Source organism: Furipterus horrens, unplaced genomic scaffold (assembly GCF_987537825.1).
Source record: "Furipterus horrens unplaced genomic scaffold, mFurHor1.1.pri manual_scaffold_6, whole genome shotgun sequence".
NCBI lineage: Eukaryota > Metazoa > Chordata > Mammalia > Chiroptera > Furipteridae > Furipterus > Furipterus horrens.
Genome location: NW_028327176.1, coordinates 31515812 through 31531465, shown reverse-complemented (window position 1 = coordinate 31531465; position 15654 = coordinate 31515812). Strand labels below are relative to the sequence as shown.

The following is a 15654-nucleotide window of genomic DNA, read 5'->3' as shown; positions in this document are numbered from 1 at the left end:
TATCAGGGAAATGCAAATTAAAACAACAAGATACCACTACCCATCCATTAAAATGGTCAAAGTCTGGAACAGTGACAACACCAAATGCTAGTGGAGGATGTGGGAATGCAAAATGATACAGCCACTTTGCAAGACAGTCTGATAGTGTCTTACAAAATGAAACATACTCTTAACATATGATTTAGCAATTAAGCTAAATAAGGTGAAAACTTATGTCCATACGAATACCTGCAAAAGGATGTTTATAGCAGCTTTATTCATAATTGCCAAAATTTGGTAGCAACCAAGATGTTGGTGAATGAATAAGTCAACTGCAGTATATCCAGAATGTGGGATATTATTCAGCACTAAAAAAATGAGGGTGCGTGCGTACCGGCGCACAGCGGGGAGGGCGGTAGCTGTGAGGAGTTAGGTGGCACAGGTTTTGAAGGTCACGGGGGCAACTGGTCACCTCAGCAATAGAACGTTAAGTCTACAACAAAGCAGTTGGTCTCTGGCTTCATTTGAGCTTCCAAGCTGCTCTAAGGCGGAAGCACCAGTTACAGCTCCGGATGAAGTAGACCTGCGTGGGTGTTCAGCCGGTTTTCTCCAGCACCTCAGAAGGGTTTCGATATCAAATTGTTCCATGGCTTGTACTGGGAGTGTCCTTGGAGGGCACTCCTCTTCACCCACAGCAGTAACTGCAGATGAAAGTGAGAACCCGAGTCCACTTCCCAACGAGCCTCTCCCGTTTCCCGGTACCTCGCTGAAGGATGATGTGGGATCCTGGGGCCAACCTCGTATGCCTCTGAGACCTCCCTTCAGTGTACCACCCAGTCTGGCAAGAGAGAAACTGGAGAGCCCCTCGGAGAAAAGAAGATCCAGCATTCCTGTTGACAGTTTGAGAGCTCTCAAACTCCAAGATGGGCCCCCACCTGCCACTGATAAATTGGCCTTAGCAACAGCAGAAGTAAATAGCTCTAAGAGGCTGGCAGCTTGGAGGCAAATGGGACAAGATTCTATTAATGTGTCCCAAAAATTCTCTGGTGAGCCTCCTTCGCTGATGATAGGGAAGGGAAAGGTTAGCAATGAGGATATTGAGAGAGGTGTCAATAATGCAAATTTCCATGAGGCCCTGCCAGAAGGTCCAGGGTTCTTTCCACCCAGGGGCCCACAAGTAGGCAGTCCTCCACCTATCCCCACCATTAAATCTGGGATAATGATGGAGATGCCTCCAGGAAATATGAGAATGGCCAGCAATGAAAGGCTGGTTCATGATTTTTTTCCACTGGGAGGCCCACGGCTCCCCATGGAGAATTGGCCGAGGCCTATCACCGTTCCTCCTGATATTGCACATTTACCTCCCTGGCTTCGTGCTCCTGTCTTCCTACCCCCTCGACCTTTTGCTCCTCCCCCAATATATGGTCCTCCACTGCCTTCTGCTTTTGCCAGGTATATGCCACCTCCTGCGTCCTTAAACAGAGAGAACAAATGATGGCATAAAAGGAAGGGGGAAATTAAAAAGTGTAGGGGAAGGAGGTGAAAGTAATTCATTTATGTTTTTGTATTTGAAACCCCCTACTGTCTTGCTTTCTGTATAGCACTGATGTGTCTTACATACGTGGACATCCAATAAAGAGCTTAAAACTGGAAAAAAAAAGAAATGAGGCATAAAAAAACATGGAGGAACCTTAACTGCATTTACTAAGAGAAAGAAGCCAATCTGAAAAAGCTACATACCTTATGATTCCAACTATAATACATTCTGGAAAAAGTCAAACTATAGAGACAGTCAAAAGCTCAGTGGTCACCAGGAGTTGGTGTTGGAGAAAGGGATTAATAGGTAAAGAACAGAGAATTTTGAGGATAATGAAAATATTTTGTTGATAGTATAATGATGAATACATGTCATTATTAATTTGTCAAAACTCATTGAATTTACACCAGGAGTTAACCCTAAGGTCAACTATGGACTTTGGGTGATTATGATGGGTCAGTGTAGGTTCATCAGTTTGTAAGAAATGTATCACTATAGTGAAGAATGTTGATAATAGGGGAGTCTATACATGTGTGAAGACAGGGGGTATATAAGAAACCTCTGTCCCTTCCTCTTGATATTCTGTGAACCTGAGACTTCTTTAAAAAAAAAAAAAGTCTTCTTAAAAAGGAAAATATTCTTTAAGAGAAAATGTGTATACACACACATTTATTTTCTATTTCTTCTTGAGTCAGTCTTAGCAATTTGTCTTTCTAGAAATATGTCCTTTCCATAGAAGTTATCTAATCTATTGGCATACCGTTGGTGCATTTTTCTTTAAAATTCTTTTAATTTCTGTAAGGTCAGTAGAAATGTCCCTATTTCATTCCTGATTTCAGTCATTTGTATCTTCTCTTTTTTCTTTTCTTGGTCAGTCAAGCTAAAAGTCTGTTTATTTTCTTGATCTTTTTAAAGAACGCACTTTTGATTTTAATACTTTTCTCTATTGTTATTCAACTTATTTATACTTTTAGCTTTATTATTTCCTTTCTTCTGCTTCCTTTGGGATTAGTTTGCTCTTCCTTTTCTAGTTTTTTTTTTGTTGTTGTTGTTGTTTTTTTAAGGTGGAAGTTTAGATTATTAATTTGAGAACTTTCTGCTTTCCTAATATAGGCATTTAGCTATAAATTTCCCTATTAGCACTGCTTTAGCTGCATTCCATAAGTTTTGGTACACTGAGTTTTTGTTACATGCATTTATTTTCCTAATTTCATTATAAGTTTCACTTTTAAGGAAGCTTAGTTGACTGGACTCAAATGAATGAAATGAGAGGATAGTCTAGATTCAATCCACTAGGTAATGCCTTGCCATGATATTTTGGCTGTCTAGACTCCCTTTGGGAATGGTTTGACCAATGAATGCTGTTTTACATATCTATCTGCTTAAAATTGGTCTCAGGGCTTCAAACCCATTTCTATTCACTGGTCCACAAGACTGTAGGTAGCTAACTCTTCAGTACTAAAATACAGGCAAATCCCCCATGTAACAAAAGCCTTGAAGATTTAAATGCACTTTTGTGTCTATTCTCTTATCCTTTTATTCTCTCAAAAATATTTATTGAGCTAAGTACTGCACCAATCCCTGAGATACAAAACTCTCAAGAGCATTTTGTTTTTCTTTATTTTTAACATTGGGGGCTATATTTAAATACTTCAGTTAAATTAATGAACTTTTAATGCATAGCACACATATCTATATTTCTACATGTAGAAATTTGGAAAAATTCTCTTCCACCCCTCATCTAAAGGATTCTGATAAGTCACAGACATCACAGAAATTAGACGGTTTGTCTATTACTTTTCCCATACTTGATTTTCGCTTTACAAGAGTGAAAAGTTTTACTGTATTTAGACATTTATCCTAAGTAATCTCAACATTCAGATTCGTTGTGTACACCTACCCAATTTACAACAGTTAAACGCAAACAAAGGGTGTACAGACCAGGAAATGGACCAAATGTCCAAATGTTCCAGTGTGATAGTGCCATATCTGGGTGCTAAGGGATCATGCAAGAGGGATGTCTAACTAGAGTTTTGGGGTCAGAGAGGAAATGATCTCTATTGAGTTCTGAATGTTGCTTGGAAGTCAGCCCCTGGAAAAGGCCAGGAGTGTGCAGCCTCCAGTGGCACAGAAAAAGGTCATGCAGAGACAGTTTAGTTCAGCAACTGGACATATCTAAAAAATACACACACTACTTATTTTAGAAGCTCACATAATGTTTGAACCTGTTGTACTCCCTGACCTTGCAGTATTTCTACCCTTACTCTGTCATCTTTCCACGAGAGAAATTCTAAGACTTTTTTTTTCTAGAAACTAACCAAAACAATTTGAATGAGATGACTCTATAAATCCGGTCTAGAAACAAAACTACCAGTTTCACCTGGGTCTGTCCAGCCCTGTGCTAAATTCTCTAGCATAGTCAAGTGAAAAAGTGGTGGGATATAATGTGGAATGTTCTGGATATTTGGAAAAATAAGCTGTATTCGCAGGGCCCCCCACCCAAGAGCTCATACAGCAAGTTTGTGCAAATTAGGAAAAAGCACCACCTCCAGCAAATTACAAAATGGTACCTCATCAGGGAAACAAATTAGAGAGATAAAGACACCTTTCCAAAGACGCCACAATAAAAGCGTCTTGGCCCGTGGAGTAAAGGCTGATTTTAGCTCCACTCACCACCAACCCTCCCCCCGCAGCCTGACTTTGTCCAAGGCAAGACTACACACCTGTGTGACAGACTGGCTTATGGGGAGCAATTGAGTAACAGTTTAAAACACACAGAAGAGATCATCATGTCGCTTATACTATGACCCATGTGAAAAAGGTTTTAAAATTTTCCAAATTTGCCAATATTTTCTTTAAACATTTTTTTCAATTAAAGTTTACATTCAATATTATTTTGTATTAGTTTCAGCATAGTAACTTTACCAATCTTTTCAAACAAGTAATGTCCTTAGTCCTAAACAGAATGATTCCTCACGTTGTCTCTAGAAACATAGCTTAAAAAAAAAAAAAAAGCTGCATTATTCATATTAGTTCTTTTGTCCAGAGATTACTGCCATATCAGCAACAAGAAACCCTGACAACATGAGGGTTAAATGTTTGAAAATTCTCTTCCGCTGAAGGCTGGATTCTGTTGCCTAGTGACTGCTGCGTTCCTTGCTGCTGTCACTCACTGTGTCTCCAGTTATCCCCCACTCTCATAAGAAAGGTTATGATTGGACAAAGGTGACATCATAGCACATAGAGGAACTGCATCTCTTTGTCAACACCAATAAGATGACTCAAGAGTTGGTAGCAAAGTGTGCTGGTTCCTTTGTTTTATTTCTTTAATATAAAGTTAACAAATAGATGAAACATTTCTCGCAAAGCCCATTTTGCAGGTGTTAGTGGGTTTTTGCCCATCAAAATATTCCTTGACAGAGTATGGATTATCTTCACATCTATATAATCAGCACTGGCCTAGCCAAAGCCTTTTCCCCCTCAAACACTCAGTCAGCACTCCTGAAGCTGAATAGATTACAGGCAGTAAATGACTAGGCACAGCTCATTATCACACCGTTGGTTGCAGAATGGCATTTTACACAAGGTAGATTCTTCTTGGTGCTTATCTGAGAAGTACCTAACGGGTTCCAAAGCATCAGTTTCAAGGATGGCTCTTTAAGACTTCAGGGTACATGTATAAGACTTCAAAAGAATTTTTAAAAATCAATTAAAGTTGAAAGCATGTCTACTTTTAAAAATCAAGCAGTTGGAGAAATCTTGCTCATTTTAGATAATAAACAAGCATAAGCTTTTTGATTACTTTTGAAATTTATATCACGTATGTTGACACTGCCTTGAAAGCCAAGCCTAATAGTCTTTTTTTTTCCCAGCTTTTCTTTATTGATTATATTGTTACAATAGTTCCAATTTTCTCCCCTTTACTCCCCTCCACCCAGTATCTCCCTCCCCCAGCAATCCCCCCCCCCAAGTCCATACCCATGGTTCGTAAAAAATAACTATCCCTCCCTCTCAGGTATTAAGACCCTTTGTAATCTTGTAAAGGACAATGGGCGAAGGTCTCAAGCTCCTCTAGCTGCTTCAAGCTGGACATGGTCGTCGTCCTACCTACCCTTGGGTCCAGAAATCCCTAATAATAGTGGGGGTGTGGAGGGGAGAGTCCTAATAGTCTTTACTTATTATTTGCACTGAGTCAGGCTACTGGTGTACCCATTAATATTGTAGCCAATGAAGACTAGCTATGTGATTGGAGTGTCGGTTGCAGATTCATTATGCCAGACTGCTATATTAAATCATCTGTTAAATGTGTTCTTCTCTTGGTAAATATTCATTATACAGCATAGTCACAGCTGGTATAATTGGATAATTGCTTCCAATTAATGCTCTATTTTGAAAGCTGCAACTCAATATAAAGCTTATAGTTGAGCTGTGACAAAGGCAATCCCTCCTGGGAAACAGAATAGAGTGAGAATTCCTATCTGCACTTCTACTGGAAAGCAATTAGAGAGAGAGAGAGAGAGTACTAATAAATTATATATGGCCCTACTTTTACCTCCACTGATAAAAGAACTTATGGTGTGTCAGCTGAAATGTGTAAGTACACCACTGCCTCTCCCAAGATCTGACTGCAAGTATTTGGATATTGTAATTTTTCATTTGAATAATCAACAGTGTTCTTAAAGTGAATTAAAGCTGACCATACATTTCCTGGGAAAAAATTCTTCTATAGAAAAGGAAAGATAATATTTACATAATGAAGTTTCAAAAAATCACTTGTTCTCAGAAATATCAAATACATTCAGGAAAAACCAATTTCACAGAGAATTTCCTTTAAGAATTCAGACTGGTGTGCAAGTAAAAGCAGAAAGCAGGTGGTAGTTCTTTAAATAAAATCTTAATAGATGTGAAGGAAAAGCCATGCTACTGATGTGGTTCTTGTTCATTTGACGAGAAAGATACCAAGCATCTGGGTTAAAAGTGTTGCTTGGTAGCAGTAATCTGTATTGTTCTAGGATCGGTAGTGTTATAATTTGACCAAGATTCAGTTGAATATTTACTTTTACTTTACCTATTACGATTTAATATGGTAAACAATAATATGTTCAGGTTGCAAGGAAATATGTCTGACCTTTGCCCTAGAGAGAGCCATTATCTTTATTGTCCTAGATATCAAAACTGTCCTCCACTCTGGAGGGAGACACTATCTCTGCCTTCTCTGGCTGTTCACTACACAGACATCCTGGAAAATATGTATAGTCTGGAAGAAAAGACTGGTAGTGCTTTGTCTGCAACACATGTAAAAATAGGGGACACCCTATTTCCCCCCACTAGGATAATCATTACTTTTAAAAATAGAAAAGAACAACTGTTGAGGAGAATATGGAGAAATTGGAACATTTATGCATTGCTGATGCGGATGTAAAAGGGTAAAGCAGTAGGGTGATTCCTCAAAAAAATAAAAAAATAAAAATAAACAGAATTACCATATCATGCAACAATTCTACTTTAAGGTATATACCCAAAATAACTGAAAGCAAGGATTTAAACGGATACTTGTACACTAGTGCTCATGGCAGCATCCACACAGAGTAGTTTCAGTGCCTTCAAAATTCTCCATGCTCTACCAGTTAAACCAATTCAATCCTCCTTCCCCTGAAATTCCTGGCCACCCTTGATCTTTTTCATGTCAGTATGGGACATCTGCCCTGGCTGGTTTAGCTCAGTGGATTGAGCGTCGGCCTCCGAGCTAAGTGTCACTGGTTCGATCTTCCAGTCAGGGTACATCAGAGAAGGAAAACTCTGACTCCAAAAAACCTCCGCTGCCTTGCGGCATACCTCTTCAGGGGAAAGGCTAAGGGAGTAAACCCCGACAGAAAATCTGGAGCCGGAGTCCCTAAGGCGGTTTGAGGTTGTAGTCAACACCGGCAACTCCTGCGGCGCACCTGAACCCAAGCTGTATTGACTCCGTCTTTCCCTTGGACCCTTCAGCTGCGAAGAGAGGGGGGGTCTGCTGCATGGGCAACAGCAGACCCTCCATATCACCCTGCCCAGGCTCTGTAGCTTCAGCTTCACTGGAGAGGACACTCCAGCATCATCGCAAGATGTCGATTCAACATGGGAGGAGACAGATACCATGTCACTCCCGAGTCGGACTGCACAGCCATTCTCGGCGGTGCAGATGGACTCTTAAGAAGCTACACCATCGTCTCTCGAGACGGACGGCTGCCGACGATGGGACATCTAGGCCTTAGCTGAGTTTCAGCTCCAGGCCCAGAGAAAGCAAAATCAGACAAGCAACATCGTGGCCGATGTCAGGACCAGCTGCATTGACTAATGACCCCTGTCCTGGTGCCAACCAATCAATGGAGACCATGACCCTGAGGGGGCACACCTGGAAAGCTGATTTCTGTTGCGATCCTCCCAAGACCTCCAGATAAAGCCCCAGATAAAGACAGGGACCTTGCACAAGCTCTTTTTTCAGACCATAACCACACCTTTCCTCCTTTTTGTCACTCAAGGCGCCTCTCTCTGTCTCTCCCCTAAGCTCTAAGGGCCCTTCTTTTGCCTCTGTAACTTGTTTCCTGAGCCCATTTCTTCTATGGCTCGCTTCTTCTACCTCTGTGATTTTCTAAATAAACTTTTTCTTATAGTTTGAGTGTTAACTCTGAATTCTTTCTTAGCCAGAACTCAAGTACACCTCCTGAACTGAGGTCTAACAGCTGGTGCTGTTTTGCTGCCAACTTTCATTCCCAAGTTAATACCCGTTTCTTTAAGATCTCAGCTTACATCATTCCTCCAGGTAGCCTTCCCTAAAACCCTAGATTCAATATTAATATGTTTTCATAGTTCCCAATCTCTTCTTTCATGGCAATCAGCACAATTCACAATTGTATTTACATTTTTAAAAGAGAAATTGTCTATTTTTGCTTCTCAGTGCATAGCATATATCCAACACTTAAAGCCCAATGCTTGAGTGAAAAGATGATCAGTTCACCAGGGGATGGAAATTTTTCTCAATTCCTCTCCTGATACACATGATTACCAATACACAAGATTATCATATGAATTTAGTTACACTTCAGAGTTCATTAATTTGGCTGCAGTCTCTAGAATTCTCAACCAATAGACAGCAATTTTGCTTCAGGTTCTTAAATCTCACCTAAGTTAATATTTTCTACAATCTCTTTTCTATCCAACTCCTAGTTACTATTTTATTAAATTTTCCCAACAAGAATGTTTTTTAAGTATATACTTAAACCAAGATCTCAAGATTGAGGAAAATCTGTAATAGAAGTAAATCCACTTATACAAAAATTTTGTGTAAGAATCACTTTCAGTTAAGAAGGGATGGTTATTTATTCACTACATTATGAGATACATAGACTTTATAACTTGCCTTGAAGTTCAGTGACAAAGCTATGTTTTCAGCAATGTATTTGTAAACAACTTTTGGAACATAAACTACCCTTAAATATGAGTTATTTTCTCTATGTAGCACATGGCTATTTAAATTTTTAGTTGACAGCTTCTAAATATTCCTATACTTGAAAATTCAGAGAATAATGCTTATTTTTTAAGATTGTTTTCATTCTTAAAGATTTTCAACACTTCTATATCTAAGACTGCACATTTTTTTGCTAGTTTTATTTAGTTTCAAAAACTATCAAATTAGAACGTCCTGAAATTCTTGAAGAAAAAGCTAAATGTGTTTTTAACCCATATTTTAATGTTATTTTTCTAAAAATGGTTTATCTTTCCCCTTCAGGATTAGTATGCCCTAGAAAATAGTGACTGCAATAGAGAATAAAGCTCTTTTATGAAACAAATACATGACTCCCAAATGGCTATAATTTTTTTAAAAAGTTACTGACTTTATTGGATTGACACTGGTTAGTAAGATTATATAGGTCTCAAGTTTACAATTCTATAATACATCATCTGTATATTGTATTGTGAGTTCATCATCCACCAAGTGGCAATGGTTTTTAAATGACTTTGTATTTCAAAGGATGCCTTGGAAGGTCTTAGTGAGGATAGTGGTAGTTTAAAATCAAGATGTCTGCCTCGCTTGACTCATTTTAAATAAACAACTCTATGCAGAACTTTAAAGGGAAATGGAGGGGGTGAAATAGAAATCAAGATGTTGGTTGTAGATTATTCCATTTTATAATAGATGCCTCAATATTTCAACATATGGTATTACTAGTATTTAAAAATAATCTTAATAATTTCATATTCTATTTAATTCTTAGCTATATTTCAAAATATCTCATATACGTGAATTAGAAAAGAAGTTCAACTTCAGGAAGAAAATAACTTAATTGACACTACTTTAGCTCTCAATGATCAAGATGGCATGTAAAAATCAGAAAAATAATACTTACAAAAAGCAGACTTTAAAAATATTTTGAAATCGATGCTTTATTTTTTTATCTACAAGTAATTCCAACTTTGTAACACTGAAAAGGAAAGTGTGTGTGTGTAGGAGTATGAGTCACCTATGTCTACACACTACCCACCCAAAAGAACAGAGAAAACACAAAAATGTTATAAAACAAGGTTTATTCTGCAATACCTTATCATAATGAATTGCATCTCTTTGGTAAAAATAAACTTTATAAACATTTTAATAATCAGAGATTAAATACAAAAACTAAACTTTTGTTAAGTTGTTTTTACTATGAGAAAGACTGGCAACTGAGAAGTGATTCACTTGAACTGCTCATCTACTGGTAGTTAAAATTCAAACTCAGGGCAATTTTTATGCTACATTAGAAAAAGAGGATAAGGAAACAGTATAATTCAAATTTATTGAACAAATGGCATTCTTACACTTTCATTAAAAATAAATAACAGTTACAATGAATTGGCAATTATACACTTTTATACACTATATGATGGCAACATTAATACTTTAAAATTAAGCACTTAGTTTAATAAGAAATGTACAACACTTTAAAAACAAGTGTTGACAATGGCACTGGCAGTTAGATGCAAAAAAAATGTGCTTTAGGAAAAAATGGCAGGTATAACATTAAAATACTCTACTTTGTTTTTCAATAAATATTTTGACTACATCATTAACAAATTGAAGTAATTTTTTAAAAATCAAAGCTTACACATTTCAAATGAAAAGTATAAAATATATGTAAACCAGAAAGCCTCAAAGTTTCTTAATTAAATGCTACGGTCTTCATAAAATGCTGTTAAGTTACTGTTGTATTTTAAGACAATAATCTTTACAGATTTGTGAAGTATTCACATCTGTTGCCTAAATTGTTGGGAAAGGCTTCCTGGTCTACCAAGACACATAACATTCTCTCTTTAACACTTTCTCTAGCTTTGAACTTGTGCTAACACAGGTTCAACTGGCCATCTAGTATGAACCCTTTACCTAATGTCTCAGAAAACAGCAAAGAAAAAAAAAAAATCTAACTTTACTATCTACAAAGAAATCTTAAGAAAAGTCATGCTGGCTATAAGGAGAATAGGAAAGGCTAAAAGGTGGAAAAAAAGAGGTGACCCACCAATAATTAGCTTTTCCATGAATACGAGTAATGTTTTCTTTATCTGAACTTGAAAATAAAATATTAATTTAGTAATACATTGCACAAATAAATTTCAAAAATATATAGTATTCAAGAAACACTGATTCGATTTGGGATATGAAAGATGAAGACTGTATTGAGGCAAAACTTACTAGGGATCTACTTATAAAATGAAATTGGTTATAACAAATTATGTCGATGTAAGGTAAATTATAAATTAGCTTAAATCACAGTTTTAAAATATGTTGGAAAATACATAAGTTCTCCAGGATTGTTGTTTTATTACAGTAAAATCTGTTGATGATATATTATTGGAAATACAATTGCCAGTCCATAGGACTTCAAATGACTTTCCTTAACTGAATGGTTATTAGCCATATTTTTATCCCAATACACCTGAGAAATGGGATCATAATGTCCACGGAAGTCATAACGGGGGACCATAATTTAAAAAGTTCTTCCCCTTGAAAATAACTGTTAGTAAATCAGCAAATGGAAAGTCAGGCACTAAATTCTGTATAAGAATTAAGTGTAAAATATCGTGTAGCTTCTTCCTGTTAGCTTTTAGTGCAAAAGTGTTTATTGCCCTTGCTAGTGATAAATATAACTTTAACTTTTAAATGTGCGGGACGGAGTACATGAAAAGGGAAAGAAAATCAAGTTTAAAGAATTAAGACAAAATAATTTGAAGATTCCTATTAAAACTGGGAACAACTCCCCTCCCCCCTCCTTATCTTAGATCATTTTCCTTCCCTTACAAAGAACAATTATCTAATAGACAGGAACTAGAGAGAACACTTTGGGTACAGAATTTCAGTCGAACCAAATACACTGGAACCAGATCATTGAAACACTGTTACTAAGGTCTATTCACAAGGCCATGGTAAATAGTTTTAAAATATTGTTACTAAAATCATTTTTATAATCTGTGTACTATTTTATAATGTGGTAAAGCAATTTTTGGTGTTATCTTCACTGTTTACAGTAAAAGATGTCAACTTGGGTTAGCTGCTTTCTGTAGCAGACAATAGCATATATGAAGAAAAGTCCAAATACCTCATCCTGCATACTTAAGGACTATTTTTCATTAATAGCAAATTTAAAAATTACCAAATTTCAACAGCACTGATTCTATTAATGTAGCTATCTAGGTTCAATTACAATTAACATAGAAACAGAATAGATTATATAAATGTTATTATCCCCGGCTTAAAGTCTTGCCAACTGAAAAAGACATTTTCATTATGCTTCTCGTTTGACAGTTTTGCTCTAATAAAATTTAGAAGTTAAAACATGTCTCAAAAAAAATCCAAGAAAATGCCTTATACTCACCGAAATAGCTGAAAGTAACAAATCAAAATAATAAACCTATGTGTATATCTATGTATAAGTATTTATGTTTATATGAAATATCAGAAAATGAAAACAAGATCACTGCCTATGAAACAGGATATTGGAAAGTTACTTCTGCCACTGTAAAAAAATATATAATGAGTAAGTTTAGTTTTATTAGTATCCCTTATACCTTCTAAATAATATAGTCAAATTAGACAAATGGTATGAAAAATGTTTCATACAAGCAGATTTTTTTTCAAATACTTAAAATGTCTTAGTCAATGCACATTTGGAACTGTAATATAAGATATATTTTAGCATGGATTAATGGCACATAATAGATATTGCACTGCCTCCTCAAAAGGGTGTATTGTGTAAGATTTAATTTTATGTAAATTTTGAGATCCATGAAGGTATTTTGTCTCTATAGTTTTGTTACATCCTTTTTAATTTAATTGGGTATACATATAAATTTAATTCATACAAAGCTTGGACTAAAGTTTTTTCCTAAATGACCTACCTTTATTTATGATGACATAAGGAATATTATTCAAAATAGTTATAGTAGATTACTCTATTCCTACTACAAGATTCTCAGAATGCAGTATATTTAACTGACAAATGAAAAGATTCTCTTATCGCAAAAGTGTGTCAAAAGGGGTGTTAACTCCAGAACAACTCCATGGCTATATTCTCTCATTGGATAGTTTTTATTCAACAAAAATAGCTAGTGGCTAATATTTAAACAATGGTTGTAAAGCACTCTGGGAAAAAAAAAAAAAGACTCCAGTGTATGCTATGCAGTATTTGGCAAGTAATAAAATTTCAGAGATAATATTGTAATAGAAATTGGAGTGCTCTTAGATGAAATTACACCACAAAAGTGTCTTTTTTAAATCTTATAAATCTTTGCTGTACTCTCTACCTATGTAACCAAAAGGAATTTTCTAGACATCTGAAGTCTTTTCCAATTTATATTCAACTCTGTCATGCTTCAACAACAAAAAAATTAAGACAATAAAAAATTCAAATCTTATCCTAATGGATTGCATGTCGGAGGAGTATGTGAGAAAGACATCGGCAAAAATTTTAGCTGGATCAGCAGTTAATTACAATTGAAAAAGAGTTTCCAATTATTACATTTTGACATATTAATAGAATAAAAGATTTCTCCTACAAGTTTAAGACAGAAGCTGTGGACTTTTTTATATAAAAGTCTCAAAATCTTGAAGACATCACAAAAATTATGCATTTAGGACTTCACATAATTATTTGTGGTAGGGCATGATCCTAACAGCAATTATTTAATAAAAATTAAAAACAAACAAAAACGTTTTGAAATAAAACAAGTAATTAGCATCCCTCTCCCACCCTAAAACAAAAATAAGTCCATATGGCTTTGATATCCCTTGTAAAGAATTAAGTAGAAGAGTATTGCCACACTTTAAAATAATTTCACACTAGTAGGTATTTCTATTTTTTCCGCTGCTTTTGATTTTGTGTCTTTGCAGCACTTATTAGGGAACCCAGACATGTGCGAATTCCAGCAAGGTGGAGCAGAGATCCAGCTGCCTCTTTGAGCTCCTCATCAATTTCTTGACATGACTGTTTTCGCATCTTTTTGCCTGGCTGCCCCTTTGCAGAGGTATCTGCACAAGCCTGTGATGCATAGCCACTGTCTCCAAGAGGATCATCTTCATAATCAACGTCTGTATCTTCTTCACTGTGAAATCCTTCACTGCCATCACTTCCCACATGACTATTCTTTGTGATAAATTCATATACTTCATCCACAGAAGACAGGGAAGACACACTAGACCTGGATGCGCAACGCTGTGTTACAATGCTATTTGCACTGTAATTATGATCTTCTTTTGGATCAATGCTGGTGGTTAAAGAATCACTTTCTTGTAATCGTATAGCACTGGGATGATTAAATGCATTGCCATAACTCCTTTTTTTTTGCATTGCTGTTTTAAGAGAAAGAGGTTTCTCACCTGTGGAAAGTAAAACTTCAAATAGGTCAAATGCATTTGATTGCAAAAACAGGCTATTTAAAGCAACTATATAATTCCTGAATAGTAAGTGCTATAGGTTAGTAATGTTTTTGTAGGGTTTTTTTGTTTTCTGTTTTTGTTTTTTTTACACAAACCATATCATCCAGTAGGCATTAATCTAAACATTTAACAAATGGTATGTCTTGACCTTCCCAGGAAAAATATAATTATTTTTAACTACCCACACAGAATACCTCAGTATGTATGCTATCACTACATTGCGTATATCACTACAACGGTTTACTAGCCATTTCCTTGTTGATATTTGCAGGTTCCCAATTTTTTACTACAAATAACACTGTAATGAAAACTCTTTTAGATACCTTTTCTCATGCATATGAAAATATTTTTCTAGGAAAAATACCAAGAAATTTAATTATTAAGTAAAAGGGATATACACATTTAAACTTACAGTTAGTATTTCCAAAATGCCCTCCAAAATTGTTGTACCAATTTATATCCTACAGTTTATGACAATACCCAGGGGTCCAATATTTAACACTTAGTATTATAAATCATTTAAATTTTTCATAATTTCATGGACAAAAGAAGTATCTCAATATTGTTTCACATTGCACTTCCTTGATTTCTAGAGAAATTACTTTTTTAAAAAATTTTATTTTCTAACAAGGTTACTTTATTTTATTTTATTTATCTGTTTTTAGAGAGAGGGGAAAGGAGCAAGAGGGAGAGAAACATCAATGTGCGGTTGCCTCTCACGCACCCCCAACTGGGGACCTGGCATGCAACCTAGTCATGTGCCCTGACTGGGAATCGAACCAGCGACACTTGGTTCGCAGGGTGACACTCAATCCACTGAGCCACAGCAGCCAGGCATTATTTTTTTAAATGCATGTTGTCCATTCTTTTTGAGACCCACCTATTCATGTATTTTGCTGCCTTTTTAAACTCATTTATTACTTCTTACTTGTAGAATCCTTTTAAATACATATACTCAATATTAATTTTTTCCTTTATAAAATCAAAATAGTTCTCCCAGTGTTTTGTTTGTGTTACTTTTCTTAAAGATATTTTTTGTTGTTTAAATAAATTTACTCATCTTTCACGGATTTTGCACTTTGTATCTTAAAGAAGGCTTTTCCTATTTCGGGATAATATTTTCTTATTTATGGCTTTCAGTTTTACTTTTAAATTTTCAAGCTTAATTTCGAAATTGCTATTTATTTCATTTCTTGTT

At 35.8% G+C, this 15654-nt stretch overlaps 2 protein-coding genes across 2 annotated transcripts in view; one reads left to right on the top strand and one right to left on the bottom strand.

Moving 5' to 3' along the window:
- Positions 1-625: 625 nt before the first annotated feature.
- Positions 626-1474, top strand: LOC150005938 (proline-rich protein 32-like). Its single transcript, XM_090280728.1, has one exon. The coding sequence runs from the start codon at positions 626-628 to the stop codon at positions 1472-1474; it is 849 nt and encodes a 282-aa protein (XP_090136854.1).
- An 11704-nt stretch (positions 1475-13178) lies between these two features.
- Positions 13179-15654, bottom strand: part of FOXN2 (forkhead box N2) — a 46432-nt gene continuing 43956 nt past the window's right edge. Inside the window, exon 6 of the mRNA XM_090281265.1 lies at positions 13179-14396. Coding sequence (XP_090137391.1) covers positions 13873-14396 — 524 coding nt within the window. The 3' untranslated portion in view covers positions 13179-13872. The remainder of the gene's footprint in view (positions 14397-15654) is intronic.

Excerpts from the sequence above, each read along its gene's own strand:
- LOC150005938 (XM_090280728.1), top strand. The coding sequence starts at position 626 with ATGGCTTGTACTGGGAGTGTCCTTGGAGGGCACTCCTCTTCACCCACA.